At 44.7% G+C, this 26,025-nt stretch overlaps 2 protein-coding genes across 2 annotated transcripts in view; one reads left to right on the forward strand and one right to left on the reverse strand.

Annotated features, from left to right (window-relative positions):
- LOC135515701 (staphylococcal nuclease domain-containing protein 1-like) overlaps positions 1 to 26,025 on the forward strand; it is a 434,912-nt gene that overhangs the window by 29,126 nt on the left and 379,761 nt on the right.
- On the reverse strand, positions 1,439 to 22,230 carry LOC135516546 (staphylococcal nuclease domain-containing protein 1-like). The gene is made up of 10 exons (XM_064940901.1): positions 21,992 to 22,230; positions 13,394 to 13,543; positions 12,345 to 12,465; positions 11,974 to 12,055; positions 8,746 to 8,906; positions 7,410 to 7,501; positions 6,184 to 6,342; positions 5,758 to 5,864; positions 3,016 to 3,106; positions 1,439 to 1,495 (listed from the first exon to the last, which is right to left on the reverse strand). Exons 1-10 carry the CDS (start codon positions 22,202 to 22,204, stop codon positions 1,439 to 1,441), a joined length of 1,233 nt encoding a protein of 410 aa, XP_064796973.1. The 5' UTR covers positions 22,205 to 22,230.

Below are 26,025 nucleotides of genomic sequence, written 5' to 3' on the forward strand. Positions count from 1 at the left end.
TTGTCCCCTGTCCCCCCTTGACAGTGACAGGCCTCTGATGGAGACAGGCCTTCCACCCCATCACTTTCATCCACCACGTCCTCTCTCAGGGCAGCTGGTCACAAGGGAGACCAGAGGAAGAAGAGAGGAGGCAGTTTCAGCCTATTGGGACGTAGCCTACCTACCAGTCCCAGCAGAGACAATGTGAGGGAGAGAAGGAGAAATAGAAGGTGAGAGAGATAGAGAGGGTTAGTGAGAAAGAGGGGGTATGAGAGATTGGGGGTTGAGTCAGCAGGTTTGACTCTGGGGATGGGAGTGGTATCCTATGAAGCAAGCTAGATTTACTCAGGGTTTTCTAAAGATAACCAGCTTCAGTTAGCTTCACATTCCAGGTCAGGCTTCATTCGTACTACGACGATGGATATTGCTCGTCCACCTGCATGTTGCACATAGCAAGTCAAACACCAGACTCTCCATTGAGACAATCCATGGGCGATTAGTGCCACATTTTGATTTGTGCCCAAAGAATATACAACAGAATTCTTGCTAATTCAGCAGGCTATGGTGTGAAATAGGGTTTTTAAGAAGCCGTCTTTATGACATATCGTTAAAGCCATCCTTGGTGTGCTTATCAATGTACAACCACCCCCCCACACACCTATCAATATGTTTTCATTAAGTCCTACAAAAGTGTTACATTGCATAAAGTTTCAAATTCATTCTGTGATATATTTTAACATTACTATTTAAAAAATACATTTAAAAAAGTAAATAAAATCTTTGCAAGAGAACGGGAATCTGACTTCATTGGTCCTTAGCTCGCAGACATTTCATTCAGGATCAATGGATTTAGCCCCGAGTTAGCCTGCCCCGTAGCAGGTTAGTTCTGAAGGATTTGTTGCCATAGAAACATACCTGGCTAAAAGTTGAGTTACTTTTGTATTATTGGTTCTCTCGAGTTGAACTTCGAAGTGACCAAAGTTAGCTCGCCAACTTCTCAAACCTGCTTCGTATGATACCCTTCTGGGCTGCTCTCTCTCTGAACTCTATCCATCCCTTCCCAGAAAAATAATGAGGGAAAGGGGGAGAAGGACTGGGAAGGAGAGTATGACAGGAAAGTTGACAGGCTGCAATATCATGGGACCAATAGAACAAAGGGAGGTCAGCAAATGAGAATTCAAGGTGCCCAAACCAAACAATCCAATGAGGATGTTAAGCGAGCCCAACTGGCCAATGACAGTTCAGGGAGCAGACAACGTGACAAAACATTGTACCAGTTGACCACCGAACGATGAAAGTCGCCACAAAACCAACACCTATCTATTCCACCACACCATTTGGAGGTAGTCAACAATGGCAGTTGGAAAAGGCCAAGGTGACATTTTACAAACGCAGCGTCGCCGACGGGGCTTGCCTCAAAAAGGCAACCCAATAATTCACTAATCCCTAAACAAATTTGCTAACATGCTGCTGACTTGAGGCGGTGGGCCTCAGTGTTATTCCGACGACTCCCTTTCTGAACAGCAGGAGGGGAGGAAGAGATGGGGAACCATGCTGGGAACCAGCACAAGGGCTCATCCCTCTACTGGGGAACTGAACCTGCCTGTCTGCAAAAACAATACACAGGGAAGGAAATGCTCAATTCCACCCCCCTCCCCTCCCTCCTTTATCACTTCTGTCCGTCTACCCCGCTATCTGTCACTCCCCTTTACCCCCCCCCCCCCATATCTCTCTCTCCCCCATTCCTCTCCCACTACACACTTCACTCCTCCCCCATGTCAGCTTCCTTGCCCTGGACTCAGGGAGATCTGAGGGCAGCCGAAGCCAATGCATAAATGTTTGATCCTTTTTTCAACACAAGAGTCTTCTCTCTGACTCAGGGGGAAAATGCACTAACTTAGCTAGTTTTTGCGTGTGTGTGTGTAGATTTCTTTCACAAACTCATTCTGTAAGCAGATTGGTTACATAAAAGGTGTTGCCGTCGCAGCAAAGGCCAGCTGTGAATATTTCAAGGACTTAGAAGTCCAGCTAACGGATCTGAAAAACAATCTAAGCAGATCATAAAAGCTACTACTTCAGCGAATTAAATCAACTTGCTTTGTGTGTCACCTAAAGAAAATAGATTGTCCAAAGGATGACCATACCGCAGGCTCAATTCAGAATAAACAGACAAACTTTGTAAGACACCTACCTAACTTCTGAATATTGGGAGTACTTAAAGCTAGTGTCTGGGATTTTGGAATCTGTTCAATAGGTAATTTACATTCCTTTATTCTTAAATGATTTTGCTGTTTTTGAAATCACAGACTGTAGCTTTAAGGGTAACACTAAAACAATAGAGGCTATAATGTGTCCTCTTATAACAGCAATAAGGCCAAGCTACATTACTGGAGGCTCCATTTGTGGCTCCGTCTTACTTAGTAGGAAGTAATGGACTCTGACAAGGCCAGCTCTGGGATTCAAAGGCAGTTTCCTCTGTGATATTAAGACAATAATCATTTCTCCTGCCGTATACCAATAACATCCAGAACTAATATCCCATCCCGTGTCTCCGAGCGGAGCCGGAACATTCTGGGAATGTTGGAGAAACGGCAGGCGATTCTAGTCATTTGGCTAGGGAGGGAGTGTTCAAGGTCACTGCTAAAGCCCTTCCTCTTTGTACCTCTGTGCTGGGACTTTTTTTGTTGGGGGGGAGGCACATATTTTGTCAAAGCTCTCAAGGACTGGTCCTGCCTTTGGTGCAGTGCTATGACAAAAATATGAAATAAACAGTTGTGGAAATACTGCAGTAAGCACAGCCATGGAGGTAGCCAGGGAAACATCCCCTAACAACCAAAGCAAAGTGTCTCATGGATTGAACACAGACTGTGTACTGTTAAGAAAGCATCTCCTGTTCCCTCTACCGTCACTCGCTTCCAAATTCATGAAAGGGAGTGAACAAGGAAAGGGAAGGGGACGACCTCTTGGATTGGAATGCAACCCCAGTCCTAACCCTCCTGAAGCCGTGTAGTATGCAGGCCTGCAGGGTCTTCTTACCTTGGCCACAAACTGCCTGTCCTTCTGGTCCATGTTGGCTGTGGGGGCTACGTAGTCCTTCCAGATACGCACTTTACGTTCTTTAGCAGATCTGATAAACAAAAGGATGACTCAGTTAGAAGGGGGATATGTCAACAAAAAGAGGAGAGGAAACAAACAGAAGAGGAATCATCAATGAAGATGTGACGACCTTGGGTAATGTGAAAAGCAGATCTGTTCAAAAGAGAAATGAAGGTGGAGAAAACATTCTTTCATACAATTCTCAGTAAATATCAAAACATCCTTTCATATACTGAACAAAATATAAAATGCAACAATTTCAATGATTTTGCTGAGTTGTAGTTCATATGAAGGAAATCAGTCAATTGAAATAAATTCATTAGGCCTTCATCTATGAATTTCACGACCGGGCAGGGGCGCAGCCATGGGTGGGCATAGGCCCACCCAGTTGGGCGCCAGGCCCATCCACTGGAGAACCTCGTTAAAGGGCTTTATTACAGAGATCCTGGGCTGGCGTGTTTACACGTGGTCTGCGGTTGCGAGGCCGGTTGGACGTACCGCCAAATTCTCAAAACAACGTTGGAGGTGGCTTATGGTAGAGAAATTAACATTAAATTATCTGGCAACAGCTGTGGTAGACATTCCTGCAGTCACCATGGCAATTGAACTCTCCCTCAAAACTTGAGACATCTGTGGCATTGTGTTATGTGACAAAACTGGACATTTTAGAGTGGCCTTTTGTCCCCAGCACAAGGTGCACCTGTGTAATGATCATGCTGTATTATCAGCTTCTTGATATGGCAAAGGAGAAAGGCTCACGAACAAGGTTGTAAATACATTTGTGCACACCATTTTAGAGAAAAGCTTTGTGCATATGGAATATTCCTGGGATCTTTTATTTCAGCTAACGAAACATGGGACCAACACATGTTGCGTTTATATTTTTGTTCAGTATGTATGTATGTATGTATATATGTATGTATAGAAATAAATCATTCCTTATAAAAAGCAATAGGCCAACATAAACATTTTCATGTGTTTAAAACCAGAATATGAAATCAAATCCATGCTAAAACGACTCAGACTAAGGATAATGATAAAGACGGCTCAATTGATATTCTGAGGGTGAAAGTTCCACATCTCCAGCTGTGCTGGATTCAGACCAACTACAATACTGGATTTATGCCTGGTCAATTACTTCAATTTCCTGCCTCCCTCGGGGTACTCACTGATCTGTACGTACGTAACTTACGTGATATTTCAGAATTTTTTTCTGGATCAAAAAGAGCCTCATGGTGGGTGTAGCAGGGGGCATGGCAGCTGAGAGAAAAATGGCCGGTTTTAAAGCTAAATTCCTGCAATTCTCTGCACTTTGCCATGGCTAATGCTGTGTTCTTTTGCTCAAACATAATAATAAAATCAACAAAGCTAAATTCATTGTTTTTGCAATTTTCCCTGACTGTCTAACCTTTATTTTCGTGATTGTTAGTTCTCAAAAAAGAATCTACAGACACTCAAAATTTTGGGATCACTTAGAAATGAACTTGTTTTTGCAAGAAAAGCTAATTTTGTCCATTAAAATAACATCAAATTGATCAGAAATACATTGTTAATGTTGTAGATGACTAAACACCCGTCTCTAAGTCAACAGTGAAGAGGCAACTCCGGGATGCTGGCCTTCTCGGCAGAGTTGCAAAGAAAAAGCCATCTCAGACTGGCTAATAAAAATAGAAGATTAAGATGGGAAAAAAACCGACACGGGAACTCTACCAAGAATGCCAGCATCCCGGAGTCGCCTCTTCACTGTTGACGTTGAGACCGGTGTTTTGCAGGTACTATTAAATGAAGCTGTCAGTTGATGACTTGTGAGGCATCGGTTTCTCAAACTAGACACTAATGTACTTGTCCTCTTGCTCAGTTGTGCACCAGGGCCTCCCACTCCTCTTTATATTCTGGTTAGAGCCAGTTTGCGCTGTTCTGTGAAGGGAGTAGTACACAGCATTGTACGAGATCTTCAGTTTCTTGGCAATTTCTAACATGGACTAGACTGACAAGTTTCAGAGGAAAGTTCTTTGTTTCTGGCCATTGAGCCTGTAATCAAAACAACAAATGCTGATGCTCCAGATACTCAACTTGTCTAAAGGACAGCTTTATTTCTTCTTTAAAATCAGAACAGGTTTCAGCTGTGTTAAAATAATTGCAAAAGGGTTTTCTAAGGATCAATTAGCCTTTTAAAATGATAAACTTGGATTAGCTAACACAACGTGCCATTGGAACACAGGAGTGATGGTTGCTGATAAAGGGCCACTGTACTCCTATGTAGATATTCCATTAAAAATCTGCTACAAAAGTCATTTACAACATTAACAATGTCTACACTGTATTCCTGATCAATTTGATGTTATTTTAATGGACAAAAACAAGGACATTTCTAAGTGACCCCAAACAATTGGTTGTGTGTGTGTGTGTGTATGCATATATTTTACACTGCAAGCCTTTTTCCAGTGAGCATGCTATTGTGTCCTCCAATCAAACCTTTGTCAGAACACACTGACAAAGTTGTCAGTCTCACTTCAAATGAGAAAGAAATGAGTCATTTGTAAAGTATTCACACTTAGCCACATGCCCTAATTGGTTGGATAATAAAACGGTTGAGGATAAGGATGGTTGTGGTCACATTCACAGATTGACCATGTTGTGACGTATGTTGCGGTAGTGGTTTTGGTTGGGGAAGTGACTGACTTTTCTCCAGCCCGGAGTTTCTCTGCCCCCTGGGTGTAGACGGCCATGGACCAGTCCACACAGCGGGCGAACCCTTCCTTCAGCAGCAGCTCTGTGATGTTCCCATTCTGGAGATGAAACAACAAGAACATAGAATAAAATAAAATACTTTATATGATACACTATTTATAGAGTTGACTACTATTGAGGAAACAAAGACAGAGTAAGCTGGTCAGAAAGAGATACATTGCCTGCCCTCACACACATTCACAGAGAACCTCATACAATGTGAGGTTTTGAGTACAGTTAAGTGCAACAACCTCAGACTTCCGCAACGTTCAAAATGATCCTTCCTCGCCCTCTGGCTTTCAGCGACAGTCCGAGCTACCAGCCTTTGCGTATAGTACAATGCTCAGGGGTTATAGGTGAGGGGTCAGTCAGTCTCACCGGGTGGAGGACGGTACCCAGGATGACCTGGTTGGGGCAGCTCTCCAGGATGATCTGCACATCCCTCTGGAGGAGACGCGACTCCGTGAAGAACTTGGCCTCGGCAGCGAAGGGCTCTGGCGACTCCGTGCCGTCCGCCTCACGCTTGAACGTCGGACACTGGAGAGAGGATATATAGAATGTAATATGCCATTTAGTAGACCCTTATCCAAAGCAACTTCTAGTACAGGGAGTGCATTTATTTGCGTATGTGACCACAGCGGAAGTGGAACCCACAGACCCTGGCATTACTCTGACCAACACTGGACCAAGAAGAAGAATACAGAAACTAGAGTAACTATCTGGGAAACTAGAGACACTCATGACATATAGACCTTCTAGTACAGGGTGCAGTGCATTTATTTGCGTATGTGACCACAGCATATAGAAGTGGAACCCACGACCCTGGCATTACTCTGACCAACACTGGACCAAGAAGAAGAATACAGAAACTAGAGTAACTATCTGGGAAACTAGAGACACTCATGACATATAGACCTTCTAGTACAAACAAAACTAGATATGGGAGACAGAGCAGAGCTAGGAGATTGGGCACTAAAACACCAAGCAGACAGAAGAACAGCTTCAAACAGCTGTAACATCTTAGGTGTGAGAAGGGAAAGACTTGTTATCTGCAGTGGGCCGTTGGTAAAGACTGAGTCCTAGAAAAAGATGGATGGACAAATAGGGAAGTAACAAAGGAAAATCGCCAACATCACATCCATCTCACATACCTTATGAGTCAGGAAGTGATAGATGTAGTATGATTAGTTAACCCCTGCAGAAACATATAGGGATATTTCCAGTGGTGGAAAAAGTATCCAATTGTCAAACTTGAGTAAAAGTAAAGATACCTTAATAGAAAATGACTCAAGTAAGTCACACAGTAAAATACTACTCGAGTAAAAGTCTAAAAGTATTTGGTTTCAAATATACTTGTGTCAGGGAAAAAGTATGGCATAAAAAGTACATAACTGTCTTTAGAAATGTAGTGAAGTAAATGTTGTCAAAAATATAAATAGTCAAGTAAAGTACAGATACCCCAAAAAACTACTTAAGTAGTACTTTCAAGTATTTTACACTACTGGATATTCGCTAATCAAATCAAATATATGCTATAGTCTATAAAAGTTGACCACACACACAAGCACATATCCTATGGTCATAGTACGATCAAAGAGACTGACCTTGACCCCAGAGAGCATGACCGTGACCAGGTAGTAGTCGGGCAGGAGCAGGGCACGGACCACACTACCGTCGCGCACGTGCTCAATGACGGCTGAGGAGGAGAGACGAGGGTCAGAAATAAAGTATTCATACATTCAATTGAAACTTTTAAAACGATGAAACCATCTGTTTACACAAGGGGAAACATTTTACTATGACCTCATCATTCAGTTTTATAGGTTCTACTATCTTTAGAGTCAAGCAGACTCAGTTCTACACAGAGCCAGGGCTACAGTAGATTCATAGAATCAGGACACTAACAGGATCTATGGATTCAGTTCTACACAGAGCCAGGGCTACAGTAGATTCATAGAATCAGGACACTAACAGGATCTATGGATTCAGTTCTACACAGAGCCAGGGCTACAGTAGATTCATAGAATCAGGACACTAACAGGATCTATGGATTCAGTTCTACACAGAGCCAGGGCTACAGTAGATTCATAGAATCAGGACACTAACAGGATCTATGGATTCAGTTCTACACAGAGCCAGGGCTACAGTAGATTCATAGAATCAGGACACTAACAGGATCTATGGATTCAGTTCTACACAGAGCCAGGGCTACAGTAGATTCATAGAATCAGGACACTAACAGGATCTATGGATTCAGTTCTATACTGTATTATGCCTTAAAGGTCAGTGGTCAAATGTATCCATCAACAGGATGACCTTCACCTCATTCCTCTACTCTATGGAGGGTGTTAACAGTACATGTTGATTACATCCTGCTATGGTGGGTTACAGAATGTCTTCTGTCACTCTTCTTCTGTTGTCACCCTGACCTCCAAAAATCACTTTTGGTGTGAAAGCCAGCTAAATTTGATCTGTAAATCGTGTTTTGGGTGTTTGGGGGCTGAACGAACACAGTCTGATGAGGTGATCCGCCATAATCCAGACCGGGAAATTAGTATTCTGATTCCGGTCCCGCGGAACACAATGGAGGGAACATTAAATGCGTTTCGGCTGGATTGCTACTGCCCATTTAAAAACAGCAGGGGCGGTCTCGCTGAATGGTAAAAAACCTTCCGCTCCATTTCTCCACTCAATTAAAGGGAGTGGCCGTTAGCTGCGGTGGCACGGACAGAATGGAGAAAAATGCATTAGAGGGGGTGAAAGTCACATAATGAGCCCACGAGGTGCCATCTAGGGAGCCATGACAGGTCAGATATAGATATGGAGGCATCGGAGGGGGTAAACGCGAGCCAAAACGGTGGATTATGCAGCTGTGTGTTGTGTGCACACAGGGGCTTCTAAAAAGGAATGATGAGGTGTATGAGTGTGTGTTAGCCATACCATTGACAGGTTTCTGGTGCATGGAGTCAACGAAGTTGCGGGGGTTCTCGATTATGTACTTGAGGTCGCGTACAGTGTTGGTGCCGCCGCCCTCCGTCCACATGCCCTTCTTGGAGGCCTTGGCCTGGTCCTCCAGGTCACACAGTCTAGCCTGATCTGGACTACACACACCAAGACAAGAAGTGGTTAGTATATAACACACAGGCTGACGTTTCAAACTATAATAAAGTAGGTGGAACAGATCTTAGAGACAATTGAAATTGTTATTTTTACTGACACAGCGCCCAGTCCCAGCACAGTGCCTTGTTAGGGCATCAGTAGGTGACACCTCTACTGATGCTAGCTAACCTCCCATTACTGGGCCACTTCTCTATATCATCAGCTTGGCCTTAGGGGATAACTGCCAGCCTCTCAGGGTGTGTTAGTCCTGGAACTGCATGGCCACTAGATAGCAGTTCTAGCTGCACTGGCAGTTCTACTACCGCCCCTCAGGCTAAACTGATGAGACTGGCTAGGTGGACATACAACACAGTTCTGCTATGTTGTGCTTTTTAAATCCTTTCAGATAAATTAGGGTCAAAAAGAGCAATGGTTCCCAAATGTATGGTTATGCTTTCATGAGCCACACCAATTCAATAAAAACAGTGTTTCTAGAGCCACAAAATTAGCATTTAGCTGTGACATGAGGGCCAGTGGCCACGTAATACTTGGGGGATAGGCAACGGTTGATCAACCAAAAACAGAAGGGAGATTCAAGGGGAAACTTTAGGCACCACAACTTCCTCCATTTGCCTAAACACCAACATGAGTTTCAGACACCTGGTAGATGGCCAAGTACACAACTCCCCAGTTTCACTTCCATCTGCATGAGCTTTCAGGTTCAGCCTGTTGATCGTCAGACTGGGCCTCTAACAAAGATCAGAGGGCTCTTTGAAGACAACATGGCACTCAACAACTCCCTCAAGCAGGCAAGGCGGGTGATATGTCTCAATTAATTCTACGCTGGTTCAAAACAAAAATGGCGACCGTTATCTTGAAAGACCATCAGCTTTTTCCGCATTTTTTCCCCCTTTTCTTAATTGTTTTCCGTCGTTGTGTGAAGACTTTTAACAAGTTTTTTATGGAGTGGAGAAGTGAGGCTTGCCCATGACTGATATGAGAAATGGAGAGTGAGATAGTGGGACTGGGTTCTTTGTTGAAATGTGCACTGTGTAAATTGAGCCTTTTTACATTGATGCTGTCTGAAAGGGAGAGTGGGTGCTAGGTTTAGAAAGAAAGCGGCACAAAGTGGTACTCAATTAAAACACATCTCACACACAAAGAGAGAGTCTGAGTGTTCTGAAACAGCTCGTAATTGCAGCATTGGACTGGCGCCCAACACCACCAGTACGTCTCCCCCATTCCTTCGACTGTTCTAGACACAAATCCCAACTGAAATAAAAAACTGTTTCTTGCTTACCGAAGCAAGAATAGAGAACATTAACTTTCTGGGCCAGACTAAAAGCCTACAGAAAGTCAATTGCACTTAAGCTACTTAGGACTAACAGCACAAACCACAGATATGAGGCTGTGCCAATTCCCTAAGGTGTAGTGCACTTATTTAGACCAGGGCCCATAGGGTTCTGGATAAAAGTAGTGCACTATGTAGGGAATAGGGTGCCATTTGGGATGCATCTTGAGGCAAGCCCAGATACTGAACGGACACAGCGAGATACTGCGAGAATGCGACTAGGCTGACGATCAGAGATTAATGAAGACACAGGAGGTGGCCTACCTGGTACTGTGTGATGAGAGCATGTAAAATCAAGTGTATCTGGCACCGAAAATCTGACAAATACAGCAGACAGAAACAGAAGCACTGGACATTGAAGAATGTGGTCCAGAAGAGGCACCCCTCAGCAGTTTAGCCACTCCACTGGGGATCGCAGTTTAAAGGATCAATAGTTGTGAAGCAGTGGTACCAATGCTAATTTGGATTCCCTCACCACCGGTCGGTGTGGTTACATAAACCACAACGCTCCCCTTCCCCCTTTCAGTAGTTTAACAAAACAGCCACAGCCAGAGAGACAACCTACTTTCTCATTGGCCAGGAGGAGCCTGCCAAAATCCTCAGGCAGTGGTGGTGGCCCCATGGTCGGGTTCCCTTGGAAGACACAGAAAGTGTTTGAAGAGGAGATCTGTGTAGTGGAATTGTGTGTGAGTGTGCCCCAGCAGCTTGCTGTAGCAGCGAGGAGAGGATGGTTGGCATGCGGCCCGGGCCTTCTGTTAATTGGCGCCTGGCATAGTTTGGGCGCCACGGACAGCCAGGTTCGGAACATGTGCTCGCCCGCTCCTTTTCAAATCATCATCATCGCCCTCCGATTGGGGTGATCGTCAAGAGCAATCGCCAGGCTAATGAATAAGGGTCTGCTCGTCTCCCAGCCCTCCCACCATAATAGCCACCCCATTTGGGCCAAACGACAGCCTGCGTAGAGGCGTTTACATTAAAGCCTGTTCCAAGCCATTGCGTGGAATGCTTGAAACGAGTCATTAGGTCCAAAATATGCAGGCAGACTATTTATTCATTCATCTGGTACCCACAGTGAAAACACAGGTTTCACAGCACTGAACTCTTGTAGCGCCCAGTCAAGCCCACTAGGGGGTGATCAATCACTCAGAGGTGAAAGGGTGTTTTGGGACAGTTATTAGACCGGTGAGCTGTATGTTATGTATGACAGAGGCTTTTGAGACTGCCGATCAGTGGGAAAGCCTCAATGTTACTGCAGGGCAACACTGCCACCACCTGGACTCACACCTTAACTGAAACCCTCAAGGTGGTGGTGGGGGGAGGAATTCTATGTGCAGTGGCATAGTGTCATCAATAATACATGCAGCCCATTGTGACAACAGGTAGCGCGGTGATAGTCACACTATTTTCTAATCTCTGTCATAGTGCAAGTGTTGTTTTGTGACATCACAATTGTGGTATCACGGCAAGTAGAGAGTGTGCTGCCACAATAGGGAAAGAATCAAAGATGTCACAGACAGATGACTGATGTTTAGTCCATCATCATACGCATGTAACAACGGCAAATTCTACTGTGACAAATTGACTGTGTTGTGTTTCCCTGGTTACCACCACTTCAAATCTCCATGGGGCTGATTAAAGCCTTTGTAAGTCAATCAACACCCTGTTAAAAGACTGATGCACCCTGTTGCTTGTGATATCACAGCACTGCTGAGTCTTACTTGTTGCCCCGGATTCCTTCCCTGCGGACGGTGGCGAGGCCCTCGTTCACCAGAGATTCAGCGATGTTCTCACCGGTGGTGTCTAGAGAGAGCGACAGAGGATTTAACACAAAAAAAACAGAGTTTTAGTAAAGGACAAAGTGGGTTGTATGAGGGTTCACAGCATGAAAAAAAAGAGTCCATTCACTCGATCAACGCAAATGCAGTCAATTCAAGGAGGGAATTGAAATCCTATCCCTGAATGGAAAAATATCCCTATGGGATATAGACAGATAGTGCACCAGTGATGTAGTGACGTTTTTCCCCAACTAGTAGTAACTCTGGCCTCTATTTATGGCCAGACCTGTGAAAATGTCTGGTGGTCTTCTCACCTCTGCCCAGGTACACCATGCCGTATTCTCTGCCCAGAGCAGTCTTGACCTCCACTGTGAAGCATACCTCCTTCCCAATCAGCATCTTGCGCAGGAACTCTCTGGCCTGGAAGGCATAGGGCTGCAAGGGAAAGAAGACCGATAGCCATGATCAACGGGTCAATGTTATACCACTAGGGGCACCAAATAATCAATCACCCACAATTAATTTACAGACCAAGACCAGAGAGACAGGAATCATCTTTGCCATTATTGCATCTGTGACCACAAGGGTAGCGCAATCTCCATTTTGATGTAGTCAATTTCACTTTTACACAATTGGCTGATCCCTCCTGATGACCCAGTTGGACATGACTCCAACATAGTCACCAGGTGGGATCAGCCAATGAAGTTGGATGTACCACCCAGTTGACGACATTAAAATGGTGTAAGGCCTCAAATGTCGCTTCCCATGCTAACACAGCCTTTCGTCCACAAGCAGCCTCTGTTATGCTCTATGACCCTGACCAAAAACAACCATTTCTTATTTTCCCTTATAAAAGCAAGGCAGATGGGACTCAGAGTGCATTCAGAAAGTATTCAGACCCCTTGACTTTTTCCACATTGTTATATTACTGCCTTATTCTAAAATATATTAAATTTCAATCTACACACAATACCCCGAAATGACAAAGCAAAAATATTTATTTATTAAAAATAAACAGAATGACATTTACATAAGTATTCAGACCCTTTACTCAGTACTTTGTTGAAGCACCTTTGGTAGCGATTACAGCCTCGAGTCTACTTGGGTATGACGCTACAAGCTTGGCACGCCTGTATTTGGGGAGTTTCTCCCATTTTTGTCTGCAGATCCTTTCGAGGTCTGCCAGGTTGGATGGGGAGCGTCGCTGCGCAGGACATTCAGAGACTCCTGCGTCACCTTGGCTGTGTGCTTAGGGTTGTTGACTTGTTGGAAGGTGAATCTCAATACAACGTCTACCCCCCTCACTCTTCTTCATTAATGGACCAGCCCTCTGTCAGTGATTGGTTGAAGTGCTTCAACTCACCTCGTCAGGGGTGTCCTTTTGGTCGGGCTGGCTCTGGGGGGCGCGGCGAGCTAGCGCTCCGGTACGGATGTTGCTCAGGTTGATCTGACGCTCCGGGGGCGGGCCTCCCCGTGGCTGGCCCCTCACGATTATTGCACATCCTGACAAGACCTGGAAGAGGGGAACATCACAGTAAATATTAGCATTAGGCTATTAGGGGAAAGACCAGGGTTATTTGCATTGTAGCAGTGGTAGGTAAGACCAGGCACAATTATTAGAATGTCTATAAGCTAGACTTAATGGGCTGATATGGAAGTAGATGTTTTGGTAGTGCTTATAATTTTCACAAATTCTCTCAGAACTCAACAGTATTCCATGGAGGTGGAGGAAAAACAGTTGTGATAAAAGAGAATGACTGTATATAGTCTAGTTGTAGCAGCTGTAGTAATAGTGATAATAGTAATAGCAGTAGTAATAGCAGTAGCAATAGCAGTAGCAATAGCAGTAGCAATAGCAGTAGCGATAGCAGTAGCGATAGCGATAGCAGTAGCGATAGCAGTAGCGATAGCAATAGCAGTAGCGATAGCGATAGCAGTAGCGATAGCAATAGCAATAGCAGTAGCAGTAGCAATAGCAGTAGCGATAGCAGTAGCGATAGCAGTAGCGATAGCAGTAGCGATAGCAGTAGCGATAGCAGTAGCGATAGCAGTAGTGATAGTAATAGCAGTAGTGATAGCAATAGTGGGAATAGTAATAATAGCAGTAGTGGGAATAGTAATAATAGCAGTAGTGATAGTAATAGCAGTAGTGGGAATAGTAATAATAGCAGTAGTGATAGTAATAGCAGTAGTAATAGCAGTAGTAATAGTGGTAATAGTAAGAGTAGCAGTAGTGATAATAGTAGTAGTAATAGCAGTAGTGGTAATATAAAAAATGGTGATAATAGCAGTAGTAATAGCAGTAGTGGTAATATAAAAAATGGTGATAATAGCAGTAGTAATAGCAATAATAGCAATAATAGCAGTAGTAATAGCAATAATAACAGCGGTGGTGAAGTAATAGTGGCAACGGCAGCGACAGTAGTGAGTGGTGGCAACGGCAGCGACAGTAGTGAGTGGTGGCAACGGCAGCGACAGTAGTGTGTGGTGGCAACGGCAGCGACAGTAGTGACAACGGCAGTAGTGGCAACGGCAGTAGTGGCAACGGCAGTAGTGGCAACGGCAGTAGTGGCCACGGCAACGGCAGTAGTGGCAGCGACAGTAGTGGCAGCGACAGCGACAGTAGTGACAACGGCAGCGACAGTAGTGACAACGGCAGCGACAGTAGTGGCAACGGCAGCGACAGTAGTGGCAACGGCAGCGACAGTAGTGAGTGGTGGCAACGGCAGCGACAGTAGTGACAACGGCAGCGACAGTAGTGACAACGGCAGCGACAGTAGTGAGTGGTGGCAACGGCAGCGACAGTAGTGACAACGGCAGCGACAGTAGTGACAATGGCAGTAGTGGCAACGGCAGCGACAGTAGTGGCAACGGCAGCGACAGTAGTGGCAACGGCAGCGACAGTAGTGGCAACGGCAGCGACAGTAGTGGCAACGGCAGCGACAGTAGTGGCAACGGCAGCGACAGTAGTGAGTGGTGGCAACGGCAGCGACAGTAGTGAGTGGTGGCAACGGCAGCGACAGTAGTGAGTGGTGGCAACGGCAGCGACAGTAGTGAGTGGTGGCAACGGCAGCGACAGTAGTGAGTGGTGGCAACGGCAGCAACAGTAGTGAGTGGTGGCAACGGCAGCAACAGTAGTGAGTGGTGGCAACGGCAGCGACGGTAGTGAGTGGTGGCAACGGCAGCGACGGTAGTGAGTGGTGGTAACGGCAGCGATAGTAGTGAGTGGAGGTTGGCCGATTAATCAGAATGGCCGTTTAATTGGGGCCGATTTCAAGTTCATAACAATCGGAAATCTGTATTTTTTTTTACACCTTTATATAATCTTTATTTAACTAGGCAAGTCAGTTCAGAACACATTCTTATTTTCAATGACGGCCTAGGAACGGTGGGTTAACTGCCTTGCTCAGGGGCAGAACAACAGATTTTTACCTTGTCAGCTTGGGGGATCTAATCTTGCAACCTTACAGTTAACTAGTCAAAAGCTCTAACCACCTGCCTCACGAGGAGACTGTTACGCAAATGCAGTAAGAAGCCAAGGTAAGTTGCTAGCTAGCATGAAACGTAATCAATCATAATCACTAGTTATAATTACACATGGTTGATGATATTACTAGTTCATCTAGCGTGTCCTGGCGTTGCATATAATTGATGGTGCACATTTGCGAAAAAGGATTGTCGTTGCTCCAACGTGTATCTTACCATAAACACCAATGCCTTTCTTAAAATCAATAAACAGAAGTTTATCTTTTTAAACTGGCATATTTAGCTAAAAGAAATCCAGGTAACCAGGCAATATTAACCAGGTGAAATTCTGTCAGTTCTCTTGCATTCTGTATATGCAAGAGTTTGGGCCGCCTGGCTCGTTGCGAACTAGACTTTATAACATTCAATAATTAAGACAAATATATAATATTTGATAGAGCAGTCTGACTGAGCGATGGTAGGCACCAGCAGGCTCATAAGGATTCATTCAAACAGCACTTTCGCGCGTTTTGCCAGCATCGCTGCTGTTTATGACTTCCAGCCTATCAACTCCTGAGATTAGGCTGGTGTAACGATGTGATGTGAAATGGCTAGCTAGTTAGCGGGTGCGCACTAAAAGCGTTTCAAACATCACTCGCTCTGAGACTTGAGGTAGTTGTTCCCCTTGCTCTGCATGGGTAACGCTGCTTCGAGGGTGCCTGTTGTCGTTAAGTTCCTGGTTCGAGCCCAGGTAGGAGTGAGGAGAGGTACGGAAGCTATACTGTTACACTGGCATTACTAAAGTGCCTATAAGAACATCTAAAGGTATATGAAATACAAATGGTATAGAGAGAAATAGTCCTATAATTCCTATAATAACTACAACCTAAAACTTCTTACCAGGGAATATTGAAGACTCATGTTAAAAGGAACCACCAGCTTTCATATGTTCTGAGCAAGGAACTTAAACGTTAGCTTTCTTACATGGCACATATTGCACTTTTACTTTCTTCACTAACACTTTGATTTTGCATTATTTATTATTGTTTCAAGGGCTGTGTTCCGATCCACACAGTGGCTTTGGCTTGCTTCCTCATCTCCTTTCCTCCCAGACACACATTTGAAAGGGTTGGATAAGTGGAAATAGGCTAATATCTGTTCTGCTCAGGTTTGTAGTCTTGAAGGAAAGGAGTGAAGAACAGGAGACAAAGGTTACACCAAGACTAGTGGGACTGAGTCTGTAAGCCATAAAGTGGGGCAGAAAAGTATTTAGTCAGCCACCAATTGTGCAAGTTCTCCCACTTAAAAAGATGAGGCCTGTAATTTTCATCATAGGTACACTTCAGCTATGACAGACAAAATGAAGGGGAAAAAAAATCAGAAAATCACATTGTAGGATTTTTATGAATTTATTTGCAAATTATGGTGGAAAATAAACTTTTGTTATTGACCAAATACTTCAATACTTTGTTATATACCCTTTGTTGGCAAAGTCAAACGTTTTCTGTAAGTCTTCACAAGGTTTTCACACACTGTTGCTGGTATTTTGACCCATTCCTCCATGCAGATCTCCTTTAGAGCAGTGATGTTTTGGGGCTGTTGCTGGGTAACACGGACTTTCAACTCCATCCAAAGATTTTCTATGGGGTTGAGATCTGGAGACTGGCTTGGCCACTCCAGGACCTTGAAATGCTTCTTACGAAGCCACTCCTTCGTTGCCCGGGCGGTGTGTTTGGGATCATTGTCATGCTGAAAGACCCAGCCACGTTTCACCTTCAATGCCCTTGCTGATGGAAAGAGGTTTTCACTCAAAATCTCATGATACATGGCCCCATTCATTCTTTCCTTTATACGGATCAGTCATCCTGGTCCCTTTGCAGAAAAACAGCCCCAAAGCATGATGTTTCCACCCCCATGCGTCACAGTAGGTATGGTGTTCTTTGGATGCAACTCAGCATTCTTTGTCCTCCAAACACGACGAGTTGAGTTTTTACCAAAAAGTTATATTTTGGTTTCATCTGACCATATGACATTCTCTCAATCTTCTTCTGGATCATCCAAATGCTCTCCAGCAAACTTCAGACGGGCCTGGACATGTACTGGCTTAAGCAGGGGGACAATTCTGGCATTGCAGGATTTGAGTCCCTGGCGGCGTAGTGTGTTACTGATGGTAGGCTTTGTTACTTTGGTCCCAGCAGGTCATTCACTAGGTCCCCCATGTGGTTCTGGGATTTTTGCTCACCGCTCGTGATCATTTTGACCCCACAGGGTGAGATCTTGCGTGGAATCCCAGATCAAGGGAGATTATCAGTGGTCTTGTATGTCTTCCATTTCCTAATAATTGTTCTCACAGTTGATTTCTTCAAACCAAGCTGCTTACCTATTGCAGATTCAGTCTTCCCAGCCTGGTGCAGGTCTACAATTTTGTTTCTGGTGTCCTTTGACAGCTCTTTGGTCTTGGCCATAGTGGAGTTTGGAGTGTGACTGTTTGAGGTTATGGACAGGTGTCTTTTATACTGATAACAAGTTCAAACAGGTGCCATTAATACAGGTAACGAGTGGAGGACAGAGAAGCCTCTTAAAGAAGAAGTTACAGGTCTGTGAGAGCCTGAAATCCTTCTTGTTTGTAGGTGACCAAATACTTATTGTCCACCATAATTTGCAAATAAATTCATTAAAAATCCTACAATGTGATTTTCTGGATTTTTTTTCCTAATTTTGTCTGTCATAGTTGAAGTGTACCTATGATGAAAATCACAGGCCTCTCATCTTTTTAAGTGGGAGAACTTGCACAATTGGTGGCTGAATAAATACTTTTTTGCCCCACTGTATGTGACAAAGAGCCAAGTCTTCAGGGAAGATCCCTCAACAACCAGACCTCAATTCTCTATGCTCTTCAATCTGACCTAGCCAGATGCTGCACAACAAATCATCTCCTCTAAAAATAACTTTAGGGAGTTATTTTAATTTAAACCTTTATTTAACTAGGCAAGTCAGTTAAGAATACATTCTCATTTACAATGACGGCCTACCCCGGATGACGCTGGGTCAATTGTGCACCGCCCTATGTGACTCCCGATCACGGCCAGATGTGATACAGACTGGATTTGAACCAGGGAGTGTTGTGAAACCTCTTCCAATAAGAAGCAGTGCCTTAGACCGCTGCGCCACTCGGGACACCCATATTTGACCTAAACCCTCCTAGAACACTTGGGAAAAAACAAGTGAACCTCCCTTATACCCAAAATAATCATTAAAAGTGGATAGCAGAGAACAGGTCTATCATTTACTCTAATTTCTTGGACAAATATGCAGTTTTAGAAACGGTTCTTTGTCCTTGACGTATTACATGGCAACGCAGTAATTTTAATAGCGCAGGCCAGAAGGTTGTGTGTTCGCAGACCACTGTGGACAAGAGCGAAGGAAGAAAGATCTACTCACTAGTAAAAGCATTGCTTGACTATAATCGTATTTGCAGACCAGAGAAAAAAAATGCCTTAAACATTTAAATGGAATTCTACATATTTGCTGAATATTTTTTGAATACACTACAAATTACCAAAATGACAGACAAAGGACAGACAGAGTGATAGGCCAATGTGTTAATTTGACTAATTTTATTATATTTCTCCAATGCCAAATCCATGTGTCTTGTTCGCAACTAAACTGTCCCTGTTTGCAAATAATTAAATCTGAGACGTCAGTAGGAATCTGAGCATGGTACTTTCAAAAGTTTGACCGACCTTTCCACCCCAGACAGAGAAGGCCGACCAACACAGAAAATGTCAGCTTTAACTGCTGGCTCCTTTTCTTCCATTGCTTAACCCAGTAAGAGAAGATCACAAGTGTTTCCCTGAAAGCTGTCCGGGTTTAAACATCTTCTATTGTATAGAAAGTGAATAGCTTAATCAATTGATAGTGACAGAATTTGATTTCTTCCCAAACAAAGTCCATTTTTTCTTCTCGGCTATAGGTTGTAGCTCCGTCTCAAAATGTCAAAGCAACAAAACAGTGATATCCCCATATTCATCACGTCTTTCCCAGGTGTTTTACAGCTCATTTCTAGCATAAAGCATTGTGGATCAAAGCGTTGTTATACATCAGTTTATATCACCAGATCAGTTTTATTTTCTTCAAAATGAAGCTAACAAGGGGTAGGCCTGTACTTTTTCCACATTGGCTTTAATTAAGGGTAGGCCAATGGCGTACCCTCTCATACCCCCTCAATTCTAGATTTTAACTTAACAGCCCTTCACTGACACGGAGGTAGGTTATTTAAAGGGTGCATGGGGGGGTGGAGCAGATACCTAATTTCATCTGTCAAACAGGTACCTCTTTCTTAAATAGGAAGAAATAGGCTACAATACAAAGCCCTCGTTGTTAGTAAAGTCTAATTAAAATGAAGACGGTTAAAATGAATTATGCCTAGTCGAATTTGCCCACTTTCAGCACCATGAGCTGTCCATTTCCGCGGCTGCAACTTCAAGTTTTAGCACCACAACGAAAGTTACTTGAATCTGTCTTATTGTGAGGTCAATAACTAACAAATACATAAATGGCCAGAAACAGATTGATTTTGTTAAAAACAATTATAGTAGTGGAAAGCTATCAAAGTTGCCCTCCGGTCCTCATCTTCACACTCAAACTGAGCAGAACATAATCTATAGGCTAGTCTGCACACAAGATGGTGCATTTTGGAGAAAATCAGAGATGAGGGGTGACATAGGCTATATATTGATGTGTGCCCTAATAAGCAACTAATACTACAACACTGAGAACTATTGATATTTCATCAATTACATGACCCTCCCCTAGGCTACACTTTTGTAAAAACTAAACCCTCCACTTGATTGAAATTGAAAAAGCATGACCCTCCCCCATTTTCCTCCAGGTAACCAACCATCCTGTAAATGTCAATCTATCCCTTACTGTAACTGTCTCATACCACACACTTCCCTTATTCCCAAGGTGACCACTCACTTGTTTACCCTCACCAGAGGAAACATAAGTCTATGGGGGACATGTAGGCAGTGGCAGGCAGTCTATAATTAATGTATACTCAAAAAAACAGGCCTTTCCGTCAGTAACTACAGTGGGTGGGAGAAGAATCCTACAGCTCTGAATTGTCTGAGTGTTGTATGATAGCTTGTAGCCATATCTGCTGTAGCTAGCCTATACATATCACACTAGATTAGATAAACTGTGGCCTGAATCTGATTACTGAAAATGCTTTTCAGGAAATGAGACAGGCACACAGAACATCTATCACCTCGAATACAAACTGGAAACGGTATAGACTGGCCCACCGAGAGAGGAAGTAAAATGAGTAATTGCCAAAAAATCGGGAATGTGATTAAATGCAAGGCCCAAAGTAACCCCAAACGATTTAGCAAGCCGAATACTAGACTCTAGAAATCGCTTAGATGTAGAATGAGACTGTGCATGCTAAATCATTTGGGGTTACTTTGGACCACTGTAGCTATAGATACTACAACTGCTGCTGCTTGCTTCCACTACCGAGGGAGTTTAAGGGGGGCGAGGAATACGTGTCAGTTTCTCGTGGTCTCTTCTGAGCAGCAGGACTTGCTGACCAAACTACACTGAAGGCAAAATGTTTCAACCGTTTGATATTTTTGCCACACTTTTTGGAAATAGGTAACTTATCTAATTCGTCTCAAACTAAAATTTTATTTTGATAGTAGTGTCAATTTTTCGAGTTGACGGACATACTCTAACGTGAAAGCTAGCTAGCTATGATAGCTAGCTAACCATTTGGATGTTGTGTGTGGAGATTGGAATCAAATAATGCCAGCTAGCTCCGTTCCAGAACCATAAATCAGAGTTTAGCCACGATACAGCTGCACGCGCTCACCAGGACACGAACTTTGAACACTCCTAGCTAGCTAAGCTAGTGCAGGTTTATCTGGCTACAGTAACCTAGCTACATGAACCCCATAGCCGAGGTTAACCAAGCAATTTTGCTAGGACGGGGGTCATGATTTTAACATCTGCCAACAATTAATGTGCAAAAAAGTTGTCTTGTTGCAACTTAAACTGGCTCCAGATAGTTCAAACACTCGCAAAAAAGGTTCCTAAGGTAAAGGTATTTTCCTAAACACCTCATTCAAGCACTTCTGTAGGACAACCAACTCCCTCTTGCTTGTTTGTCTCAATAGTTTCATTGAGCAATGCAATGTTTACTACAGTACCGTTAGTTAGCACCTTTTACACAAACCCTGTCAACTCCTCAATGTACGTTGCTAATCCTAAACTGCAACATTGAGTCAATTTGTGGTTCTAGTTAGCTAACAGTGTTAGCTAGCCAACAGTGTCTTTGAACACGACATTGAATAGTACTTTTCTAACAAGTAAAATCCCACGACAATGAGAAGTTGAATCCCCCACAAGTTGGCTATCGTAGCTAGCTCGTTAATCGAAAGCTAACAAGCTGTTAGCATCATCCCGAGTCCCACACTCTTCATCCATATGTTCCTACCATCTTGACTATTCCTCTCTGGAGCGCCGCAACCGGAGCAGGATTCGCCTGTGCCGAAACTGATGATGCCATGTCCACAAAGTTAGATACGCCGTTTAGGGGGAAACAGGTAAGGAGCCGGGAGTCCAAAGTGACTGTTCTATTGAAACCCAAGAGGAAAAGGCTGGATAACTGTGAACACACGCTATACCGGAAGCACACGGTACCATGCATACACGTCAAAGAGTTACTTTTCCGGGTACAGGATTAGAAATGAATGGGGCAGATGGGGCTATTCCTTGGACGCGTAATCAGAGTGAAATAAGATCTTCCGGTGCATGTGGAGGTTATACACGTCAGCATAGTATTACCCTGGTACCGTTCATAACGTTATCGTGGATGCCTCGAGCTCGAGACATGCAAAAATAGTACAATGTTATGTGATCTATTCACCCAATGCAAATATAATGATTTATTTATTTAAATTGTATATAGACTTATATTTCTACTGTATTATTGACTGTATGTTTGTTTTACTCCATGTGTAACTGTGTTATACGTGTCGAACTACTTAGCTTTATCTTGACCAGGTCGCAGTTGAATATGACAACTTGTTCTCAACTTGCCTACCTGGTTAAATAAAGGTGAAATCAAATAAATACAAATGTGACCTTGTATAAACCAAAGCTGCTCAACAAATCTGAATTTGTTAATCTACAGAGAGAGGCTATGCGTCTTTGTTCCATTGTAGGCTATTTCAACGGGGGAATTATTTACTGTCAGGCAAAAATGCCTGTACCTAATTCTATTTTGGCATACTTCCCATCCCATGTCATCGTAGACCAGGAGTGTCAAACATACAACATATTTGCCCGAAAAGCAATTATTTTTTTATCATGTATTTTTTAACATATTTTTTGTGGGGGGGGGGAAACGAACTGAATATACTTTAAAATTACTAAAACCAAATTGAAACTGTAGAAATTATAATGGACCTATATTCACAACATTTCTTGAATGTCCAGCCATAGCTGCTGACATTTTTGGGGGAGGCTGCACAACAGCTGGTGGTATCGGTCACCTAATACAGGACTAGTAAAGGCCCAGTGCACTAGTTTTTTTTTTTGCATATTTTTTTTTAAATCAAATTTTTCATAGGATGCTGCAGCCCCCTCAGACCCCCTTCTTTCCTTCGGCTATGTGTCCAGCTCACTAATAAACACTGTGCACAGTCAATGGATCTACATTCATACAGTTTCTTGACTGTCCAGCTCGCTAATAATCACTAAACAGTCAGGGCGCATCAAAAATTCCCAAAACGGTGGATAGAGGACTATTTCTTGCTAATTTTGACGCAAGGAAATATAGCAAATGTTCAGTGCGGCCCTCCGGACCTCATTGAAGAATGAATACAGTGGCTCAGGTAGTGCAGCTCATCCAGGATGGCGCATCAATGCGAGCTGTGGCAAGAAGGTTTGCTGTGTCTGTCAGCGTAGTGTCCAGAGCATGGAGGCGCTACCAGGAGACAGGCCAGTACATCAGGAGACGTGGAGGAGGCCCTAGGAGGGCAACAACCCAGCAGCAGGACCGCTACCTCTGCCTTTGTGCAAGGAGGAGCAGAAGGAGCACTACCAGAGCCCTGCAAAATGACCTCCAGCAGGCCATAAATGTGCATGTGTCTGCTCAAACGGTCAGAAACAGACTCCATGAGGGCCCGACGTCCACAGGTGGGGGTTGTGCTTACAGCCCAACACCGTGCAGGACGTTTGGCACTTGCCAGAGAACACCAAGATTGGCAAATTTGCCACTGGCGCCCTGTGCTCTTCACAGATAAAAGCAGGTTCACACTGAGCACGTGACAGACGTGACAGAGTATGGAGACAATGTGGAGAACGTTCTGCTGCCTGCAACATCCTCCAGCATGACCGGTTTGGCGGTGGGTCAGTCATGGTGTGGGGTGGCATTTCTTTGAGGGGGACGCACAGCCCTCCATGTGCTTGCCAGAGGTAGCCTGACTGCCATTAGGTACCGAGATGAGATCCTCAGACCCCTTGTGAGACCATATGCTGGTGCGGTTGGCCCTGGGTTCCTCCTAATGCAAGACAATGCTAGACCTCATGTGGCTGGAGTGTGTCAGCAGTTCCTGCAAGAGAGAGGCATTGATGCTATGGACTGGCCCGCCTGTTCCCCAGACCTGAATCCAATTGAGCACATCTGGGACATAATGTCTCGCTCCATCCACCAATGCCACGTTGCACCACAGACTGTCCAGGAGTTGGCGGATGCTTTAGTCCAGGTCTGGGAGGAGATCCCTCAGGAGACCATCCGCCACCTCATCAGGAGCATGCCCAGGCGTTGTAGGGAGGTCATACAGGCACGTGGAGGCCACACACACTACTGAGCCTCATTTTGACTTGTTTTAACTGCTGACACACTCCACACAAATTTGGCTATCGCTTTCAGTAAAAAGAAAGCGACTAAATTACCACCTCATCGACCGGGAAGGGATTGTGTGATAGATCTCCAGGTAAACGCTGCACTTCCCAAGAGTCACGTGTACCCATTGTCCCAAGAGGAGACGTTGGCTATGGAGACATATGTCACGGAGTCTCTGGGACAGCGGTACATTCGGTCCTCCATCTCACCCGTCTCCTCGAGTTTCTTTTTTGTGAAAAAAAAGGAGGGAGATTTGCATCTGTGTATTGATTATAGAGGTCTAAATGCCATCACAGTGGGGTTTAGCTACCCACTAACTGTCATTGCTACGGCGGTGGAATAATTTCACGGAGCGCAGTTCTTCACAAAATTGGATCTCAGGAGCGCGTATAGTCTGGTGCGTATTCGGAAGGGAGATGAGTGGAAAATTTAGCACCATATCGGGCCACTATGAGTACCGCGTCATGCCGTATGGGTTAAAGAATGCTCCAGCCATTTTGCAATCCTTTGTAGACACGATTCTCAGGGACCTGCACAGGCAGGGAGTGGTTGTTTATATCGATGACATTCTGATCTACTCAGCCACTCACGCCGCCCAGCGAAGCGTAACTATGATGTGGGGGACCGGGAGTTGTTAGCGGTGGTCAGGGCTCTGAAGGTGTGGAGACACTGGCTTGAAACAATTTTTCGTCGTCGCCGGCCTACTAGCTGCCACCGATTATTTTCTCCCTCTCCTTATGTGTTTATTGATTACACCTGTTTTGAGTTGGTTGTAATTAGTTGGGCTTTATTAGTCAGCTGGCCCGCCCGTTTCTTTGTGCGGGATTGATTATTGTGACTGCGGAGGCATTATTCACCCAAGTCTTCCGGCACTGCGGGGTGCCGGGGGACATCGTTTCTGATTGGGGCCCCCGTTCACGTCCCGAGAATGGAGGGTGTTCATGGAGCGTCTGGGGGTCTCGGTCAGCCTGACCTCCGGTTATCACCCCGAGAGTAATGGGCAGGTGGAGAGAGTGAACCAGGAAGTGGGTAGGTTTCTGCGGTCTTATTGCCAGGACCGGCCAGGGGAGTGGGCGAGATACATCCCCTGGGCCGAAATGGCACCATGGCATCCGAGGCTCCTGCGGTGGAGGAATGGGTGCAGCGCTCCAAAGAGACCTGGAGGGCCATCCAGGAATCCTTCCAACAAGCTAGTGGACGGCAGAAAAGTAGTGCTGACCGCCACCGCAGTGAGGCCCCGTGTTTGTACCAGGGGACAAGGTCTGGCTCTCGACCCGAAACCTGCCTCTCCGCTTGCCCTGCCGGAAGCTGGGGCCGCAGTGTGTAGGGCCCTTCAAAGTCCTGAGGAGGGTAAACGAGGTGTGTTATGGATTACAACTCCTTCCTATTATCGTATTAACCCCTCGTTTCATGTGTCTCTCCTCAGGCCGGTGGTAGCTGGTCCCCTGCAGGACGGTGAGGTGCCGGAGGTCCCTCCTCCCCCGCTGGACATCGAGGGGTCCCCGGCGTACATGATACAAGACACCGGGTGAGACGCCGGGTGAGGGGCCTGCAGTACCTCATGGACTGGGAGGGGTACGGTCCGGAGGAGAGGTGCTGGGTACCGGTGGGGGACATTT

The sequence above is a fragment of the Oncorhynchus masou genome, chromosome 27 (genome assembly GCF_036934945.1).
Source record: "Oncorhynchus masou masou isolate Uvic2021 chromosome 27, UVic_Omas_1.1, whole genome shotgun sequence".
Classification (NCBI taxonomy): Eukaryota; Metazoa; Chordata; class Actinopteri; order Salmoniformes; family Salmonidae; genus Oncorhynchus; species Oncorhynchus masou.

Excerpts from the sequence above, each read along its gene's own strand:
- LOC135516546 (XM_064940901.1), bottom strand. The coding sequence starts at position 22,204 with ATGCATGGTACCGTGTGCTTCCGGTATAGCGTGTGTTCACAGTTATCC. Across the intron at positions 5,865-6,183 it reads TGGGTACCGTCCTCCACCCG|AATGGGAACATCACAGAGCT; the intron begins GTGAGACTGACT and ends TTTCATCTCCAG. Across the intron at positions 1,496-3,015 it reads ACAGGCAGTTTGTGGCCAAG|AAAGGGAGTCGTCGGAATAA; the intron begins GTAAGAAGACCC and ends CCTGCTGTTCAG.